Source organism: Pithys albifrons, chromosome 8 (assembly GCF_047495875.1).
Source record: "Pithys albifrons albifrons isolate INPA30051 chromosome 8, PitAlb_v1, whole genome shotgun sequence".
NCBI lineage: Eukaryota > Metazoa > Chordata > Aves > Passeriformes > Thamnophilidae > Pithys > Pithys albifrons.
In genome coordinates this window covers 24,302,495-24,322,975 of record NC_092465.1, presented here as the reverse complement: position 1 = coordinate 24,322,975, position 20,481 = coordinate 24,302,495, and the positions used below count along the sequence as shown (strand labels likewise).

Sequence of the window (20,481 nt, the reverse complement as noted above, 5' to 3'; positions counted from 1 at the left end):
CTCCTGCAGGTGGCAGAAATGTGAACTACTGGAGTTCTTTTTGCTATTCACTGTTATTTCTTACCTCTTCTCTAGGTATTGCTTTGTCTTCTGGATTTTATCAGAGGTGTGACCACATGTCTACCACTAAACTCTATGCTTCACTAGCAATTTGGTCAAAGACTTTGCAAGTGATCCAACAGACATTTTGAAGATTTTTTTTCATAGTTTCCAAAGAAGAATTTACTTCTGGAATGAAATGGTTTCTACTGCCAGTGTGTGTTGGGAGGGGATGTCAGCTGCATTCCCTGCTTCACAGCATTGCTAGAAAGGAAACTTCATCAATATTCAGGAGGGGTTTGATGTTAATAGTCATGGAAATCACACACACACAGACCTGGAGAATATAAAAAGCACAGCTGAAATAATTTTCATCTTAGAACACTGAGGTGATGAAGAGAGGTAGTAAGTAAAAAAGAAAGAATGGAAAACCAGTTGGTGAATTGTAAGAGTTTCCTTTACAATGAAAATATTTATGAAAACCATGTGGTGTTAACAGATGGACTGTAAGGATGTTTTAGAAGATAGAGCTTATCCTTTGAAGGCAATTAATCAAATACTCTGCAAAAAGAAGAAATATTCACACAGAGTAACAGAGAAGTTTAATTACAGGATATTTACAAAATATCAGATCAAGTGAACAAAAAAATATGCAGCCCATGAAGCACTTTTGCATGGTAGTTTTATTGCTGGAACACTGAAAGGAAGGTTCTAAAACATAGTTACTGCAGGTCCTGCTGCGTTGACAAGGGATGACTTAAGGCACATCATCTTTCTCTGCTTCTGAAAAGACTTCTATGTAATGAAAGGAAGACAGAGGACTCCTCAAAAGCTCCTGTTAATTTAGATCAAGTTCTGTGATTCCTCATTGAAATGTGGATTTTAATCTCTCAGCCTTCTTCTGGAATTGCTTACGTTGGATCCAAGCTCTGTGAGTTAAAAAAATGGAGTAGTGAAATAGTTTAAAAATAATTTTCTCTTGATTTAGCTAATAGCCCACAGTAATTGTATAACATAAAAGAATAATCAAAATCCAGTATTCCATCTTGCAATGTAAGAGGATTATTTAAGATTTTTTTTAATCAGAAGAGTACTGTACAATGTATTGCATGATTTTAAAGAACCAGTGCAAAAATAGACAAATGTGAAACAGTAAATATTTGCTAATACATTAGCATTGTTATTATTTTAAATTTATTTGATATACATCTTGTACCTCAGGACGTCTGACAGGCCTAAAGAATACACTCTGACTGATGGTCATTTGCAGATTAGAGGACAGGAACAGACTGGAGTAAACCTGCGGCACAGCAGTGACACCATGATATCTCCTGTAAATCTGCTGTAAAATTGTCGGTGTACTTTTAATATGACCAGTCAAAACCTTAATCTGGAAGTTATTTTGCATTATGAGAGTTTTACCTCTGCAGCCTGGCAATGTTATTGTTGAAATTTTAAAAATGTAAGAAGTTTACATTTGTAGTTTATTTGATATTTCCTCTTCCCCCCAGTCCCATTAAATATAAAGGGTCCTCAAGTGCAGTTTTGGTTGACAGGAAATTCCAGCTATAATGCTTTTCTGCCTTTTGTCTGTGAAACACAGGAGATTATACCAGAAAATCTTGTATCCAACTGTATCATTAAACTTCAATTTTTTTCGTTTTCTCAAATGAAGATGGTGATTATTGTCCCAGGCAAACCTATTTTCAAGTGTGAAATTTAAGGTAATTAAGCAACAGGGACCCTTAGTCGAGGCAGCTGACTGCAGAGTTCACTGGAGGACTGATAATTCAGCAGAAGGTAGTTTGAGAAATTGGAAAATGTGGTCAAAAATAAATGTTTCCGTTATTCACAAGAAAAGGCTTTTGTCCTGACAGAAGGAATACGGACATATTATTGGACACTCTGTGATAGATAAAACTCTTGGGAGAGAAACATTTGAGCACCTGGTTTATTTGTGTGATCAGCACTGGTGCTGATGGTCTGCAGTAAAGGTGTATCTTTGAAAGGGTCACAGGTAATACCTATCCCTGCCAGGTCTAACACTACTCGCAAGTCACAGACAGGCAATCCAGTGATTTGTTTCATAGCAATACTGCTATTTTAAGTTGAACTTCTGACTCTGTTAATTCAGTCTGTATTAGTTAGGCTCTGAGCACTCTTCTATTACATATAATTTAGTCTTCAGAATAAAACTAAAGTTCTGGATGCTCAATTCTAAGTATGATTTAAATAGTCACTAGATTTTTGCCTAATGTCTATGCCACCTTCTCACAAGCTCTTTCAGCTTACATCTAACACAGACGTATTAGTGACAGGATCTTGAAACATGCAGTTATTTTGATATCCTGACATGGTTCTTTGCTACAAAGGGCCAAGTGCTCTGTGTACCTTTGCACTTAATGTTGATCCTCAGTCCCTAATTCATCCATTCATTTCTCAGTTTCTCCTTCGTCATTCATCCAGACTTCTCCTGGTTCAAAACCTTGTCCAGTCTTTTGACTTCTGTCTCCCAGTTTGAATTTCTTCTTTGACTTCTTTAAACTGTCCTTTCTCTCATTTGATATTAGTTTACCATGATGAGAGCTAAATCTCTTGTCTCCAGCTGAATTTCAAGAAGAGAAACTGGAAGTCCTGAGATGACTGATCATTCATCTGTGTGGTGGAAGAACCAGAAGCTGCTTGGAGCAGACTGCAGAGCAATTCACCTTGGGCACAGCATTGCAGCCATTTACTGTGTTTAAAGAGCTTGAAGAAACTGTCAGATGGGAATGCACTGCCAAGATGGGCTTTCAGATCCTGGGAAGACAGTAAGAGAGACTCCAGAGGAGTATGGCCTTCCAGAGCTGATCCAGGGCCCTTGTCCCCAGGATCTCAGGCAAATCCAGTAAGGACATGCTGACAGACCACTTTGTTTTCCGTGCTACAGCCAGGTAAAGATACTGATTTTCTGTGTGGGAAGAGAGGCTACTGGTGTTAAAGCACTGGGTGTGGTGGTGTGACAAAGTGACACCTATCTCTGGTTTGACAGTCACAACCTTGAGCTATGACAGAAATCTTCCTGTAGCAGCTCCCTGGTCAACAGCTTTTGCCCAGGTCTTACGTTGTGTGGAATACCCATTCCTGGTGCCCAGGGGAGCCAGATGTGCAGAACATCAAATTGACAAAGCTCTCTATTACTTATGGTCCTAGTCCATAGAATATTTGGTCTTCTCATGGAGAAAGGCATGAGAACACATTGGATTCTTGCAAATTTTTGTGTGGAGAAGGAATAATTCCTAGGACTGTAGAGGTCCAGCTGTGAGGACACTCCAGAGCAGGACACATTGGCAAAGGTGACTGATGGCCAGTCATGAGGCTGGTAGAGCACTGCCACTCCCTGAGTAGTGTTTGAAGCAAAAGCTGAAGCCTGTGTGATAAAAATGAGGGCTTTTCTTCTTTCCTCTTCTGCAAGAAAAAGAACTGCAGGTTCTCATCCCTATCCCATCCACCCAGCAGCATAGAGCAGTCAGAGAGGGCAACTTTTCAGTAACCAAGACCTAGAGAGCCAGTGGCAAACCCTCACAAGGCAGAAAAAAAAACTACTCTTCAGATTCTGGAAGAAGAAATCAAAACCACCAGCTATGACATGAAAGGTGATGCTGTCCTAAGGATCATAAAATATCTCAGCAACCTGAACTCAATTTCCTGAGCCCAGAGTTTCTTCACGTGGCAGACCCCAAGAAAAGCCACTCAAGTACCAGAAAAAAACACTTTGTGACTATATTTCCTCAAACTTTTCCACTAACATAAGTGTACATTCATTCCAGATGATGTGCCTACAGGATTAAGTCTACTGTTCCCCTCTATGGTGTCTTGTAGTACCTGTTGTCAAGCAGACAGCTCACTCATCAGGGTATCCCTTGGAAGCGCTGTGAAGAACACTGATCTGCATAAAGTCTCAGTACCAAGTTTCCGTCCCTTGAACCTCTCCTAGTGCACTGGGCCACCTGCTTCTGCAGACAGCAGCATTCAGCTCTAATGCAGTTTGAGCAACCAGACCTAGGAACAAAACACCTGTTCCTGGGGATTGTACAGCAGCAGGAGGTTTTTCTGTGGATTTCAGACGAGGGTTCTGAAGCATGTAAATCCATCTTCACCTGCTCTTCAGTGCTGAAAGTGCACTGAGGGGGAAGAATTGTTTTGGGTTCTTTAATTGTAGGCGGTGCTTCCTGGATTTATGTGGGACTTGAATTCTGCTATCCTTTGTAGAGTGTCAAGGTTACTTCAGCTGGGAGGGACGAGGGGTATCCTCATACCCTCCTGCTATATTGGGTGCCAAAGTGAGCACACATTGGTTTAACAACCCAGTTCCAGGCAAATGAGCTGGAGTGGGTAGGGCTGGAGTTCCAATACTTCCTGGCTTTAACTTCTCCTCTATGTGTCACACAATTCAGTACTTACCTGAAAGGGGAAGGCAGGACCTGGTACATTCTCAGTGTTTGAGGTACCATGATCTGGAAAAGGGAAATGTATGACCCAAACATACAGAGGAATGCTCAGCAGTGTGAACTTTCAAGTAGCATTTATACGAGTTATCTTTTTAAAATAAAACAAAGCTCTGCTATTTATAAATCTGCTGTGATAAATGACTTTTTAAAAAGGATTTTAAAGCCTCATGGTTCTCTAACACTTAAAATTCAACTCCTCTGCTGAATTATTATTTTCTGGAACCCTCCCCAATATCAGAGGTCCAAAGCAACATGCTATGAGAAGTGTGGCTGTGTAACAGTTGCTGCTTGTTCTAAGTTTAGTTTTCTGAAATTTGTGTCCATTAACATCTACTTTTCCAAACAATAGCAACAATATGGCTTTTACGTTTTGGTGTGGTTAGCATGATTGTATCTATTTAATTAGTCCCCTATTAACTGAATGACTTGTACTGATCTTTTTGCATCATTGCTGGCTTACTGCTTTTTATAAGACTAAACAGAGACTTTTCACTTTTAAAAGATGGTTGTAGGAACACTGCTTCAACTATCTCTTTGAAGAGTTTGTGTGATTTTTAACTTATATTTTTAATTCACAAGTTTGATACATACATCTATATTTCTGTATAAACATTGAAATAAATTAGAGGTAAAGTCTTTGAATACAGCTAGATTATAAATGTAAGTTAAACAGAAATTATGACATGGGGCAAAAGTGCCACACTTAGTTACCTTATTAGCAGTACAGTTTGTAGCTGCCTTGAGTCTTAGATGTAGATTACAATCTGTATCTTAATCTTCCTTCTTTACTGAGAGAAAGAGTAGCCTGTCTCACATCTATATTTGGTTCAGAGTGCATACTCCACTGTGCTAACACACCACATCAGGAAGGAATTTCAAATGCTCCCAAGGAATTCAGCAACAAAAGTCCTGTTGGCTTTCCTTACATGCATGGGCAAGGGATCATACTAATCTTTTGTAATAAACTGTTCTCTTTCTGCTGCTGCTGCTGGAGCCTGAACAACAAACTAATGAACTCTCTAACATCTCTTCACCCTCCTGATAGATGTGAATACACTGGGCCACTGTCTTTGTTGACAAGCTGACTGGCATACGTGCCACCTGCATGCTATTAGAGCTGCTTCACTTCTGCATCCATCAGAGAGTAGAGCTCCATGGCATTTGTTTTGGACAACACCCAGTGAGACAGAAATGCTGAGCTTTGCCGGGGCAGTGATAATGGGGTAAGTCTGTTCTCCATCTGATTCTGAGGGAACCGAAGTGGAGAGTCTCCATAAACTTAAGAGGATGTACTGGTGTCTTCACCTGGGATGTGAGAGAGAATGAGATGTGATCACTTTGGGCTTCACACCTGTGTATTATTTTCTGTTTTGTTTATTTTTTTCACCCTATTCAACAGTCAAAATAATATTTTGCCATTATGTTTACATTTGAATTTATCAACTCACTTCTTTCCTACAGTCTGTTCAGTAGCTGTCACTTTAAGGAAAAGTGTTTTTTTATTATGTGTGACAGCAAAGTCAAATTAAACTTGTAAAGAAAAATTATACCAAGTAGTGAATGTGTTTGGATTTGGAGAAATCTGTTCAGACAAGTTGACTTAGAGGTACATCTTTTAATCAGTTAGAGCTACTTGATGGCTTTAGAATTACTGCAAGGACTTAGGCTCCAGTCCTTCCTTTCTTTGAGGTGCTTTTTGTCCTCTTTCTTCAGTTTATTGTTGTATGACACCTCCTCAAGCTTATCTGCAAGTAAAGGATCTAAAGAATTTTTTTATTTTTGCACTGTGTTATGTTTAACAAGGAAAAGAGCTTTTTTCTGAAAGCACTAATGTTTTAATGCAAGGAATTTGTTTTGCTGTAGGGGTTCTTGAGTGAAGAACCCAACAACAGTTATTTATGCTGCCCATCTTGAGTCATGTGCTGAGATAACAAGATATGAAGAAAGCAGTTCAATATGTTAATTCTGTTTACTTGAAAACGCTCTTGAGGATTGTACACTCTGAGAGAATTCAAGTATCTCGATGTCTGGTGGATAAAAGTGTAAGCAGTCCATATGTGTCTGTGTTCCTCTTTATCTTGTATGCCAGCCTAGTGAAGAACAGGAAGATAATTTTTTAAATAACAGATGCTGGAAAGAATGGTGTTTGTTTATATAACATTTAGAAGCTGGAGTTACAAATTTAAAGGTTATATGAGCTTTCTTAAAATTAGAGTTGAGGCTGAAGTGATCTAACATTTGGTTGGTAAGCCCTAGTTAAATTTGGTGGATTTTTCTATTATTGAATAAATAGTAGAGATTTAGGTACTATTTTGCAAAGTGCTAGGTACAAATAACATGTATACTTGGTGGAAATTCTCTAAGATCCAAAAAGAGGGGTATAGGGAAGAGAATGCTTTGAGATGAAAGAGTGGGACATTAAAATTTAATGACCAGTGTACTGAAATGTTTCAGCTGTCATTGCTTCCCAGGTCTGTTTACTGTATGTGGGTTTTTTTAAATGTTGTTGTCCTTGGAAGCAAACAAATAGTGATTTTGCTCTTACCATTTCACTGGATTTGCAATATTAAGCTGTTTCCTGGTTTCTTGATCTCCGATACACTGCTGGGTTTACAGTGTTGTTTTATTTTAATACCATGAAGACATGTTGAGTGTCACAGGGATGAACCAGGATAACTTTGCTTTTGGTATTTTCTCTTCTTTGTGTGATGATGACTTTTGGGTAGCTTTTCTACTTTGTGCTGTTTCTTACTGTGGTATAAAGTGTCTTCAGGTCTGGTGAAGAAGGAGTAAGAGTAGAGGGGGTTTTGTTAAAGAGATACATAGGAAAAATTGGAAGATACAAGCTATAATTCTTCACTATACTTCTATGTTTTAGAATAAAATTAATCTGAAACTATCAAACAGTACTCCAGGCAATACAGAACATGATTTGTTCTCCCCATGTTCTGTTTTTTGCTGGGGTGAAGTGGGGTTTCTGTTACCCTCAGGCACTTTTCCACAGCTGTTTCCTATTCCTTTACTGGGACTTTTGTGCCTTCTCTTTTCATGGTGGCAAGGAGAGCACAACCCTCAGGCAGGGTCCTGGGCTACTTTAGAGACACCCTTTCTTAAGCTTCTGTGCTCTTAGCTGCCAGGGAAATGCCTTCTGCCTGTGGTGAAGTTGTTACCTATCTGAAGTTAATCTTATTTACCCTGGCTGGCCCTTTCCCTCCCTCTTGCAGCTAAAACTCCCCTCCTTCTGGCAGCAGGGAGAGCTTCCTACCCACTTGCTGCACCTGTCCTGCCTCAGCAACTTGTGCAGCAGTGACCTCTTCCTGCTGTGAGGAGCCAAGCCCATCGGGGCACTCTTCACCCCTGGGTGTCCAGGTGTGTGGGAGGACAGAGTTCCCTCAGTTTGGCCTCTCTCCCAACCTCAGGGCCCTGCTGCAGCAGCTTGCACTGGTCCCGCTTCTGAGTGTGGGAAGTTGGTTTGTGCCCAGTTTGTCCCATCTCTGTAAAACAGGAATGTCTGCAAGGGCTGCAGTTGCCTTCTGGTTTCTGTCAGCCTTCTCTCTAGGACAGCTCTCTGCAAGAAATGTTTCTCTCTAGCTCAGTGTTAAGAAGGAGATGGTGTTGCGAGTTACTGTTCCCCACAGGCCATTTATGTAGTCTCTGACCTCTGTGAGAAGGAGTCTTTGTTCCCTGCCTTTCTATGCTGACTGCTGCTGGTATGGCCTTAGCCATTCTTTGTTTGGGGTTATAGGAGCACTTGGTTAGAATTTCAACCAGTTTGTCAGCCTAGAAACTTACTCAACCAGTGCAGGGTATAGAGGAGCCTCTTCTAGGAGAAACACCTACCTTGTGCCCTACCCTGACCCTTGATGTGACCTCCATGTCTGCCACATGAACTTGGAGGGGCCTTGCAAAACTGCTTGCTTTTGTGCCTTTATTGCTAGTGGTCCCTGAAAATGGTTCCTAGTCAAAAGGTAAGATGGTAGGGACCAGTAAAAAACAGCAAGCACAGACTTGGAGAGGGCTGATATGTTTGTCCCTCATTCAGGGGTGGGCTGCCAGAGTGAAGCAGCGTTTATGTATCTTTTTCCAAGCCACATGAAACCCATCAGTTTGAGGGATGCTTCCTTCCTGTCTTCTCCTTCCCTTTTTTTGCTGTGTACCGTGTTCTCCCAGGCATGAGACAAGGAAGGAAGAAGAGATCTGCTGTATTTACAAAGCAGTCAAAGTGAAGGACCTTTTGTGTCTTTGAGGCTTCAAGGAGTGAACTTTTTCTCTCCCAGAGGCATTTTCACAGTCATCAGCAGCTCCAAAGCTCTTAACAGAAAGCAACTTATCTCCTAGAAAGACAGGCCCCTATCAAAACTGTGATTACACTTCCCTAGCTACACATGAGAAAAACACCTCATGTGTTTCTCATGAGGTGGATTAGACACACTCCATCTTCGTAGTTAAGTGAATTTTATCACGTTTACCTCTCAAATCCTTTTTACATAGTTGTTTCAGCTAATACCTGACATTACTTACACTAGAGAAATTGGATCTTTTTCTCTGTTTTCCTGAGATTGTTTCCTTTGTTCCTGTGCTCAGTTTGATTGTTTCCTGTGGACAACTGGTGAATGCTCCTTTCTTCTTGTTATTCTTACTCTCCTCTTTCACGTCGCAGTAGCAAAGGGGAAATATTTCTCCCTCCTGACACAAATAGCCTGCCTGTTTCTGGCTGCTGCCACAATTGTGACAGAGGAACAGATGACAGATAGGTAAGTAAATAAGACTGAGAAAGGCATGATTGTTAAATTTTGTTTCCTTGGACACAGCTGAAATGTCTCATCATCCTCAGCCAAAATCCTGTTTTTTCCTCCCAGGCTTATGCTTTGATTCCTTGATACCTTTGCCTGATATTCTGATGTTTCCCTGTGCTTATCCTGTGTGCTTAGCATAAGCCAAATAAATACAATACCCGTGCATTTGTTATCAGATGTTCTGAATCACTTGGCTCAGTTGCTGCCAAATTTACTTATAGTCAACTTCTTGAGTGTGGCATTTTTCCCTTATTTCCATCTGTCAGCACTGTGAAAAATGATACCTCATTTAACCTGAGTGAAAACCAGCTCTTGTGTCTGGCCACCCTAGTGAGATGATGGATTGGCCCAACTTGTGCCATGAAAAAATGCACATAGAATGTGCTTCCAAGAGAATGAAAACTCAAGGACATAGTACCAAAATTGGTTTGTAACTCTTCTGTGAGGGTAACAAGTGGTCTGGCTGGTTTTCCCTAATTTGCTTTTTCCAACTGCCATGTTCTGTTTGCCCTCAGTCCTGTCTGCAGGGTGAAAAATTTGAAGTTCCTTGTCTTCTGGAATGTATTTTTGAAAGCTTGAGTTTTTAGCAGGTGTTGTACAATGGATCTATCTTCCAGTCAAACCAGAATAGGGCTCTCTTATGTTTCAGTTTTGAAATTTTCTTTAGGATTTCTCTCTCTCAGTTTTTGTGTTGGAATTAAATATCAAACATTTTGTTCTGCCATACCCGTTACAGCAATACACACATGAATCTCAAGATCCTTATAATGTTTCAGTGGCTGGGTCGCTTGGCCTTTTACCCATGTGTTGCAAAGAGTTTCAGAATCCTGTGTGATACTTGTTCCTTTGTTGGCAGCTAGAGGGTTCATGGTTCTGTTTTGGCACAGGGAGGTGTTTGGCTTTCCAAGCCCATTTGGTTCAGCACAAACCACTATAAAGTGCTTCTGCATATCCTGTTTTAAACTCATGGTTTGAAGGTGGTACTCAAATTAAGATTATAATCTGCCAAGAGCTGGAGCAGGGGAGAAAGGATAAACAAAAAAACCCCAGACCTTGACACATATGTTGAAATTTCCTAAAATAACTTTCTGTTTCTTCTATTCCAAAATATTTTAGAATTTGCTTCTAGACTGCATTGCAGGTGTGCATGTTCTTGTTTGCAATTAGCAAATCTAGTTTATATAAAAATGTATCTAAATGTTACATATTTTTAAACAAACCAAACAAGCAGATGCTTAGGGAAGAGTTATGTATCTAGTTTCTTGGGTGGAATTGTGTTTCCAGAGAGACCTGCAAGTCTAACCAGTATCACTTTCTCAGCTGCTCTGTGGAAGGAAACCCAGCAGCTGCTATCTCATAGTATGGGTGCTTGTGGCATGGTCTGGGCTAGTGGCAATAGAATTAATATGCCAAATCAATACTTTAATCTTAACTTGTCTAGTAGTTCCCCACACTGAATAAAAACCTGAAGTGGAGTCTGAGCAGCCATTAGAGATGTCTTCCTTATGCTCACTTAGAACAAAAGGAAGACTGTAGAAACAATCTAGGATTAAATTGAAAACCAGGTAAATTATCTTAATGTTATGCAGAAATAAAACACTCCTTAAGAATTCAGATAAAGTACTTGTTTTCCTTCTCTGGCTGCTGTGGTCTGTATACCTTTAAATATTTTTGGATTAAAAATCCTGTTTTGATTTAGCATTTGACTTATATACACATGCTCATCCTGTTTAAATACTTGGATTCAGCAGAAAAATTATATAAAGCTGATATATTCAGTAACTAGTAATAGAGAAAATATTTTACTTGTAGAATGTGAAAATGTAGATTGTATGGTTGCATATTTTGAAACCTCATAACACTGCGTTTGGCTGTATAGAATCAATAGTAGTTTTTTTCTTTTTCTAGGTGTTTTAATTTGAGAACTTTTTTCCTTTGGTTTGCCGGTGTCAGGTGGTGTTAATGGAAGAAGCCCTTCACACTTCAGAGGGTGACAAAACAGAACAGGCAGCTTAATGCTACCAAACTAGGGGTGTGTCAAATCTCTCTCAAGAATGATAAACTCAATGGAGTTGTCTATTTTTAACCTGCTGTTCTTTCCTTTTGGCAGACTAATCAGTGTTAGCTGAGCTGTTTCGCTGAATGAATCCAAGCGACTCTGGTGCTTTCTAAAATGAACAGTGGACCTCGAAAGAGCATTTCCAGTCTGCTTTAGTGTATGCAGTCCCACCGTGAAACACGATGTCAAATGACACCAGTTCAGAGCAGAAACCTTCTACAACAACAGTCAGCTCAGTTGCTGTCCAGGCTGGGGATGCCAGTATTGTTATAGCTGTGCTGAAGGTAAGACAGCAACTGCTGCTTGTCTGTTCTTGTCTTTCCGCAACGTGGTGATTACTTCTTCTTTTAAATGTTCTGAGCAAATGAATAGTTAGCATAAAACAATAAGACAAAGTCACTTAATCAGTCAATATGTATTAGAGCTTTCTTGGAAGTTAACACTTGCTTCTGTTCACAATTACTGTTTGTGACTTTTGGGGTTTATTTTCAAATAGAATAAATAATTTGGCCAAAATATGTATACTCATAGCGGCAAGGAATTCCTCTTATTCTGTTTAAAAGGTGAGAGATAAATGACGAGTGCCATGAAAACATGTTAATAAGCGTGATGATTGTAGTTGAGATTCCTTGAGTTATTTTAAACTGTACTCAGCAATAATTTTCCATAATAAGTGGTCTACCAACCACACAAAGGAAGTATTTGTTGGGGAAAAAAAGTCTAAACCTGATAATGAGTGGTTATTTTTGAAATCTGTGGATTCATATTCCTCTGTGTTTCAGTAGAAGGCCTTGTGTGCATATAGTTGTTTTATGAGCTGGAATGCACACCTACAGCTTGCACAGCATTTGGCATGGGGAGTGAAGCTGGGTGCTCGTAATGAATCCCAGCTGGACTTTATTGGCAGTTTGATTTTTCATTCTTCAGGCAACTTGGAAAACATGCTAGCCTCAGCAACTCGAGTTTGTCTGTAATGCAGAATAAGGTGATAGTGAGTTAGGCTGTTACCTAATTCAGGTGGTTATTCAGGATGGGCCTCCCTCAGTTGTGGGACAATGTTTATCCCTATCAGTTTTCACCCTTCCTGTGCAGTGGTCTGCTGCTTCAAGGGAGTAATTTCATTGCAAGGAGACACAAGTTTAGGGGGAAGTAATTTATTTTTCCTCTCAGTGCTGTAGAACCATGATAGATTTCAGTGGCATCACTGGTTTTGGTCCTTATCACCATCCTTTGGTTCTTGTTCCAAAGGCTGTTGTGCCCCTTCTGCTACTTCTGCAATTTCTTGCTAAATATATTCAGAATAGAGGTATGTTGGACCTATCTGGTAGAAATAAGTTTTGGGGTTATGAGTTTTTGCATCTGCTGTGATATATTTGTACCTTCTGCCCACTCCATTCACCCACCAAGTTTCCTTAATTATCTGTGTCATCTTCAGCTGAAAGGGGAGAGGAGTTGGAGAAACCTTTGCACCTCATTGTGATAATTTTACTCTTTGCAGGCAAAACTAAAATCTTAGCACCTATTGGGTAACACGAGAGAATGGGATTTGGTTACCTGTTTCCAATGAAATAAAGTTTATTCTATGTGTCTTCGTCACGTGTGTGGTCCCTGTGTTCCTATGACCATGGAAAGTATGTATGAGCTGAGTGTGTGAATAAATACATGAAGGAAAACTTGTGTTTTCTGAAGGCTGTAATTGTTTACTTGTTACAGTGTGGAAAATGGGTGAAGCTTCAGCTGGCTGAATCAATACCAAATATTTTAGAAATTGGCAGCAATCAAGATGAGACTAAAAAACTACTGCAAGATCATGAATTCCTCCTATCTAAGCTAAAGGTAAGATATAGTAAGTCCTTAAATCAGGTGTTTTGGCATTCTTGAGATGAGATTATAGGAACAGTGGCATTTGGACAGTGAGTGACATGCGTGCATGAAAAAGCTGAATTATTTTAAATAGGGATATTTGACATTGAGAAGAGTCTGAAGGCACCAAAAAAGAAATTTTATTTTCATGTTTTGATAGGGCAGATTGACTTTATATCTGTAGGCAAATAAATTCCTCTAAAATCTTTGAAGCTATGCATAGTAACTTAACTTTTTTGGTTTTGGCATTGCATGAACTTCAGATCCGAAGAGCAAACCTGATTTGAATGGGATCAAGTATTTGATTTAATACCAGTGACTATGTGCTACCCCAATCATTAAAAATCTACAATGTAAGGAAGGTAATTCAATAGAGTATATAAAGAGTGTAGGTAATATGGTGCATAGTGTGGATTTTGAATAGTACTAAGAATAAAATTACAAAAGACCAACCCCCCTAAAACAACAGAATACCCCACCCAAGTCCCAGAGAGAGGTGCTTCTGCTCTCTTTATTTATTCAAGTGCCTCACCTTTATTGTCACTAGTGCTACATTTGGGCATTCTTGGAAGAAGCTGCTGTATCCTGTTTGAACAATTCAGAATTAGCTGATGACAGGAAAAGCTGGGGGTGTTCTCCTAATTTCAAAAATAAATTTTAAACAGTGGGGAAAAAAACCATAATAATTCTCATCTTTGAAAGAAAACAAATGTTCAAATAACATTTTACTATCAAGAAAAATCAGGCCAGAAAATTTATTATGCATAAACAGTTAAAGAATGATTTTTATTTAAAATACATTAGGAACAAATACCCATTATTTCATGTTTTACACCTGCAGTCCTTGCAAAATTCAACATTGATTAATAAATATTTTATAAAAGAACTAAGTTCAAAGTGACAGTTTTTTCCTCAATAATATAAGAGCTGTGAGAATACAGGACTGCTATGTCATTATAAATCTTACTGACTGTGCATTTTTCAGCCATGACCCCTTGTGATTTACAGTAAGCTGTTAACACTTGCCAGTAATTATTTAGTCTTAAGTCACTAAGTCCACTTCTCAAAAGTTTTTCCAAGATTGATTCTCACCCTTTGAAGTATTGTTTAAAGTAATTTTTTCCACTTAGTATTTGATAATGAATTAAGCGTTAGCTGTGTGAACATGGATAAAGAGGGAGTAATGTTTCAGACTTCAACATCTATGGCCATAAAGGTTTAGTTATTTATGAGAGGAAAAAAATTGAATTTAAAAATGTGGGAAGGAGAGGCGTTGAAAAGATCAGACAAAATTACAGCTGTTAGATGGTCTTTGTTGTGATGGTGTCAAATATAAGCAATTCTATCTGATCTTTTAGTGTGCACCATAATGTTGTAAATTTTAACAGTAATTAATTATACAAATACATGAAGATTCTGCCAGCTGTGATCTTACCCAGTCTAGTTTGTTGTTGTTCATGCTGGCTGCAAATTAGTATTTCCATTTACCATCTTGGTCCAACTGACTCTATCAATGATAGTCTATTGCATCTTATATTTATTTTGCTCTTAATTAGATCTTGGCACTTGGAATGCATTTTAAACAATATTAAAAAAAAGGGAAATATGAAGCTATGGTCTTGTGCTCAAGTAAAACTTGTTCCAGTTATGTGCCAACATTGTGATACATTATCTCAGGTTTACATATCATTTTAAAACACTCACATGCAGTAGTGATACTACTAATACAGCATATGGCAAATTGGCAATGATTTGTTAGAGAAGCACATTAATAAAAATGAATGCTTCCATAAAATGCATTAGGAACATGCATTAAAAAGTTGTAATTCCAAAGAATGCTAAGTTCAACATTAACTTCATTTGTTTTTATATCAGTCAGTAACTTTTCAGAATGAGATTAGAAAGTTACATTATAGTGAGAAGAAAAGTAGTTGTGTTTTTACTTAGGTGTTGTGGGGTTTTTTTCCTACTGTGCTTCCTTAATAAGAAGGAAGGATGGAACCCTTATGTTTTTTAATTTTAGAGCTAAAAATTGTTTACAAGTAGAAAAAAGTATAATTAAGAATTTCTCCACTTGGATCCCAAGGAAATGGGCAGGGTTTTGTGTATTGCTGAATTTTTCAGTCCCTTGAAGTACAGCAGTGAGACAACTTTGAATTGTTTCCCTATTTCTCTTTTATTGCTCTTTTTTGAAAAAAAAAAGCAAAAGAAATCCTGAAAGATACCAATACCTTATATGCATATGCTTAACTTTTTAAATTAATATAATACAATTCAAAATCCAACTTTTGTGTAGAACAGGCAAAAATTCCTGAATGAGTAATGATTTGATTATTAAACTCGTCCAGCTTAAGGGGAGAGTTAGATGATTAATACTAAACACATCTTTGGAATCAGTAGTGATAAACTTACCAACTTTTAGAAGATGAAATAACTAACCACTCTGGCATTATCCTGTGTTATTCTGTAAAGTCATTCTGGGGTTTAATCTCCTATTTCCTTTTAGCTTCATTATTCTCATCCCATTATATGTATTGTTAGTTATAACCAAAGTATTCAGGCCAAATTCTTTTGTCAACTTGATACGTTGAAGATTCACAGGTGTAAGGACGGACAAAGTCGGGCACAGTGACCAGTTTATGGTACTTGTGATGCTGGAGGCAAAGGAATGTAATGCAGCTCAGGGAATTGGGTTTGATTAAGAAATGTTAACGAACATTAAAAAAGCCTAATCAGCCAGTCTGACACTGAGTAAGGTGGATGGAACTTTAAAGGATAATGGGAATAGGTTTGTTGAAAGAGAAAACAGTAAATTCTAGAACATTTTAAAACTTCTTTTAATGGTCAGAATAATTGCAATAAAAACAGGGTGTGTGCTTCGGGGCCTTAGGGAAAAGCATATCCAAACTATATTCCTTTGATAGAATGTCTTCTATCATATTCATTGCTGATTACATTTGTTCTATTAAATTTGGGAACTGCAAACACCCTATCATCTTAATAAAAAGTAGAATGCAACTTTTCAAAAGGGCCTCATTTAAAATGTTTATGGATTAGGAAACAGGTGTGTTATTTTTAATAGAGTTGAAAGAATAAATGTTGAACAGGAAAGAGTAAAACTGAGACTAAACAGAGAACATGTACACAATGTTTACAACATCTGGTTAAAATTCCCCGTAGGAGACTCAATTAATATGTTGTGATTTTAAACTATTTTCTGGTTCTGTTGCTAAATTAGACCCTATGAGCAGTAACAGTTTTGTTGAAAACATCAACTTCTTGCAATTCCATGCGAGTCTCTTTCCTGACATCTGCTTCATCCTACTTTAGGTGGCTTCCAGCACATTTTTATGTTCTGGAAATGTAAATATACATGTACGTAGGTTTTGATGTATAATTTTTCACAATTAAAAAAAAAAGGAAAAAAAAAAAAGGATGAAAGGAATCAAGACCAGAAAACTTGAGACAAAACACTGAGGAAGTAAAACGATACAGATTGCATTGTGCATACACATTTTTCTTCTGTTCTCCATAATTCACTTGTTTCCAAGAGAAGCCCTACCTGGAGATGATGTCTTAGTGTGAGTCTCCAATATTAAAACTCATAGGATCATTTGAAGAAAAAAAGACACTGTCAAGACAATGTCAAAATCCCCACTGCAGCATTCTTGGTTTGCTTCCAAAGTTCTGGCTTTTATCATGAAAGAGGCTGGGGCAGAACCGCTACAAAATAGAATTAAATCTAACCCATAAACTTGAGTTTAAAACCATCAGTGTTATTAATGTGGCTCATGAACCTGAAGATTGCTCCTAATTGCTTTATTTACTTCAATTCACAGAGCATAAATTGCGAAATAGTAATTTATATGCTAATAGTCAAGAAAAACAAATTAGAAAATTACATTCTTCAAAAAGCACTATTGTATTATGCTCATTTTTTGCATTGATATCGTCTAAATAAAGCTTTTCAGTTATTTCAAGTAAAAATATTTTCATAATGCTTATTTTTCAATAAATTTGTTATGAAAGAAATTATTTGTTAATGTCTTCTGAATTATTGGCAATTAATTCTTGAGGTGCCACAGTACAATTAGAAGCAAAGTTCAGCTGCATTTTTATCATAAAGCAGAGCTGATTTTTGCAAGAGATTTGAACAAAAAAGAAAGGAGCAGGTAAAGTTTAATAAATATTTCTTTCAATGTTACTTCAGCACAGTCATCAATTTCAATATTTCTGTAAACAAAATTCCTACCAAAACATTATTTGTCTCAAAGTAGCTTCATGACTATTTTCAGAGTTTCAAGTTAATAACTGTGTTGTATAATTTTAGCACTACCTATAAACAAGGATTAATTTTAGCAACATCTCAGTGAGGAGGGAAGTTTACACCTTGAAAATTCCAAGTTGTGTAATCAGTGTATAACAATCAGGAAAGGCAAAAGATAATTTCCCCTTATCATTCCTTAGTCTTTTAATGGAAGGTAAAGTACCCCACAAATGGACTGTGAACAAATTAATAAAAACTTACTGTATTAATATTTTTATACTATAAATGATAATTATTGTTTCACAGCTTGCATAAAAATGGTTTTTTTAGACCTTTAGTTATTTTCATTCTGTCTGTGCCACAATATGAGACCCAAATGTACCCTGAAAATGAGTGGGAGGAGAGTTGTGTGGCCCCAGAGCAGCTGCAGGAGCAGGAACTGCTTACCCTGCCAGGCCTGGGGTTGTGTCCCTGGTCTATCTCTCAGTAAGCCTTAACCAGAATGTTGTTTCCTTTAAACTACCAATGCTCTTTTTTTTCCCTTCTTTTTTAAATTGGAATGATATATAGAAAATACATTTCATAGAAATTAAAATTGGCCTGCAGTTATTTTAAAACAATGCTCTCCTGACATGGTTTTACCAAGACCAAGAGAAGCTGCGTGTTTGTACAAACTCTTTTTGACCACGTGCTGGGCATTCCTTATGTTGTCCAGGTCTGTGCCAGCTCCTCAGAGTCCAAAGATGACTGTGCCTTTCTGGGGTTCTGTGTTCATGGGGAATGAAAGCTCATAGAAAGAAACAAACAGCATATGAAATGAAAAGTACTCTGGGCATGTTCATATTACATAATGGTTAATTTGAGAACTAACAGCATCACAGTCAGAGTTAGATGAGCTGGATGTGTTTCTCTTCTTTCCCCTATTAAAACAGAAAAAAACAAAACAAACACAAACCCAGACTTTTCCAGGAAAGAAAATCCTTCCAAATTTGTTTCTGCTCTGTTGAAACAATATTTTCAAATGTATTATTTGAGAACTTAATATTGAAGTGAAACATCAGGTTCCAAAAATGCTTTAAATAAAGTTGAGGCTTTACTGGAAACTCTATTCAGCTAATTTAATTAATAAAAAGCCTCATCAAAATCCAGGCTGCTGTGAAATATCTTTTTTTTTTAATGAAAATACCTTTTTTTTCTCCTATTAAGTTTGCCACTGGGGCATGAGACACAAGTTGAAAAAAAGCAAATGCAAATTAAATATTAAGAAAAAGTTTTACCATGAAGATGGTTAAATCTGGAACAGATTGGCAGAAAAGTTGTGGAATTTCCTTTGTTAGACATATTCAAGACTTCATAGGGTAAGTCCTTGAGTAACTTGACCAAGGGGTTAGTTAGATGGATGACCTGGCAAGTTCTATCCTAGCTAAATTGTTCCATGATTCTGTGTTGATAACAACTTTATATTTGAAAGATGAAAAGTAGAAAACCAATAATATCAGTCTACTTCATTTAAAAGTAAACTATCCCCATATGTACTATATAGAATCTGAGGATAATTACTTGAAAAGTTCACAGTAACTAGTGGCTTTGACAGTTGTGGGAAGCATAATTTTAAATGCATGGCAATAAAAGTATCACTCTAAAGATCATCAAATATTAGAACTGTTTTTCAAAAAAGTAGTTTCTTGTAAAATATTTATTTTTCTTACTTGTCTGTCTTTTCAAAATGGAATTTTTTTCTGTTGTTGGGGAAACAGACAACATGACAACTTTTTTGATACTATGTTAGGGGTTTCGTATTACAGGACTTATTAATTTAAAGACAATAAAATACACATCCATTTTAAATGTGTGAAACATATTTGATAACTATTAAAAAGATAAATATATGGAATATAATATATATAGATATATGAAATATATGAAATATATACCCAAACCATAAATATAAATATATAAATATTTCAAAACTTACATGAATCAGTTATAAAAACTGAAAGGCTATTACACATGAAAAATTTCCTAATACTTTTTTTGTAACTTTATGCTGCTCTTTTTTATTTCTGATAATAATGACTTTGACTGCTAGATGCAAGACTAGAAAAACATTTGCAGCAACTCTTAGTTACCTTCTCAGCTTCAAAAGTATTCTTCAATAAAAGTTGTCTGGACTACTTTGGGTTAGATTTGCAAAGCCAGTTGTTTTTCCTGATTCTTGTCTCATATTATGAGGCAATCAGGATGGGGATTCAACGGAACAAAAAGAACTGGTTTTACAGAAGGGTTCCAATTCTTGGTATTCAGAAAATAAAATGGAGTGTGTCTGGTTCTCTGGAACACTGGCTTTTGGCCAGATACTTTTTGATTAGTTTGTCACCAAACAATAGGTATGTATTCATGTTGCTAATAATGAATTTTCTATATATTGTGGAAAAAGATGGGGTTTTGGAACTGCTCTCATGCCTGTTAGTTTCACCACTGTTCGTTTTCATAGCTGTCTGACTGTAAATTAAAGTTAAAATTATTTAATTCTATTTTTTCAAAGAAAGAATAAAACTTCCATTGCTTGTTTATGGAGTTCTCACAGTACTGCTTTTGGAGAGAACTGATGAACCTCTTCAGTCAAAATATTTTTCTGTAGTATAAAGGTCTAGGAAGGACTAGTTCTGTGTTTAGAACAGTAAAGTTTTCTGCAATTTTCTCTTTTCAGTTGGATCTGTCAGGAGAATTTGAAGTTTTCCAATTTTTTTAGCCTTTATTAGAGCCTGTGTCATGACTATGAATTACAGAAATTTTTAATTTGCCTCATAAAAATTTCTTTTCCTATTACCTATTCATCTGCTAGCACCTGTAATAACAAGAAAAAAATATTGACGCTTTATTAATTCATGCTTGTGATAAAAGCCAAGATGAAGGGAGGTAAGAATACAGAACAAATGCTAACCAATTTTGTTGACAGACTAAAGA

General features: G+C 37.3%; 1 protein-coding gene across 1 annotated transcript in view; it reads left to right on the top strand.

Moving 5' to 3' along the window:
- The first annotated feature begins 11,566 nt into the window (after positions 1–11,566).
- The window catches only part of CCDC141 (coiled-coil domain containing 141), a 58,450-nt gene continuing 49,535 nt past the window's right edge, over positions 11,567–20,481 (top strand). The window contains exons 1-2 of the mRNA XM_071562296.1: positions 11,567–11,668; positions 13,098–13,220. Coding sequence (XP_071418397.1) covers positions 11,567–11,668; positions 13,098–13,220 — 225 coding nt within the window. The remainder of the gene's footprint in view (positions 11,669–13,097; positions 13,221–20,481) is intronic.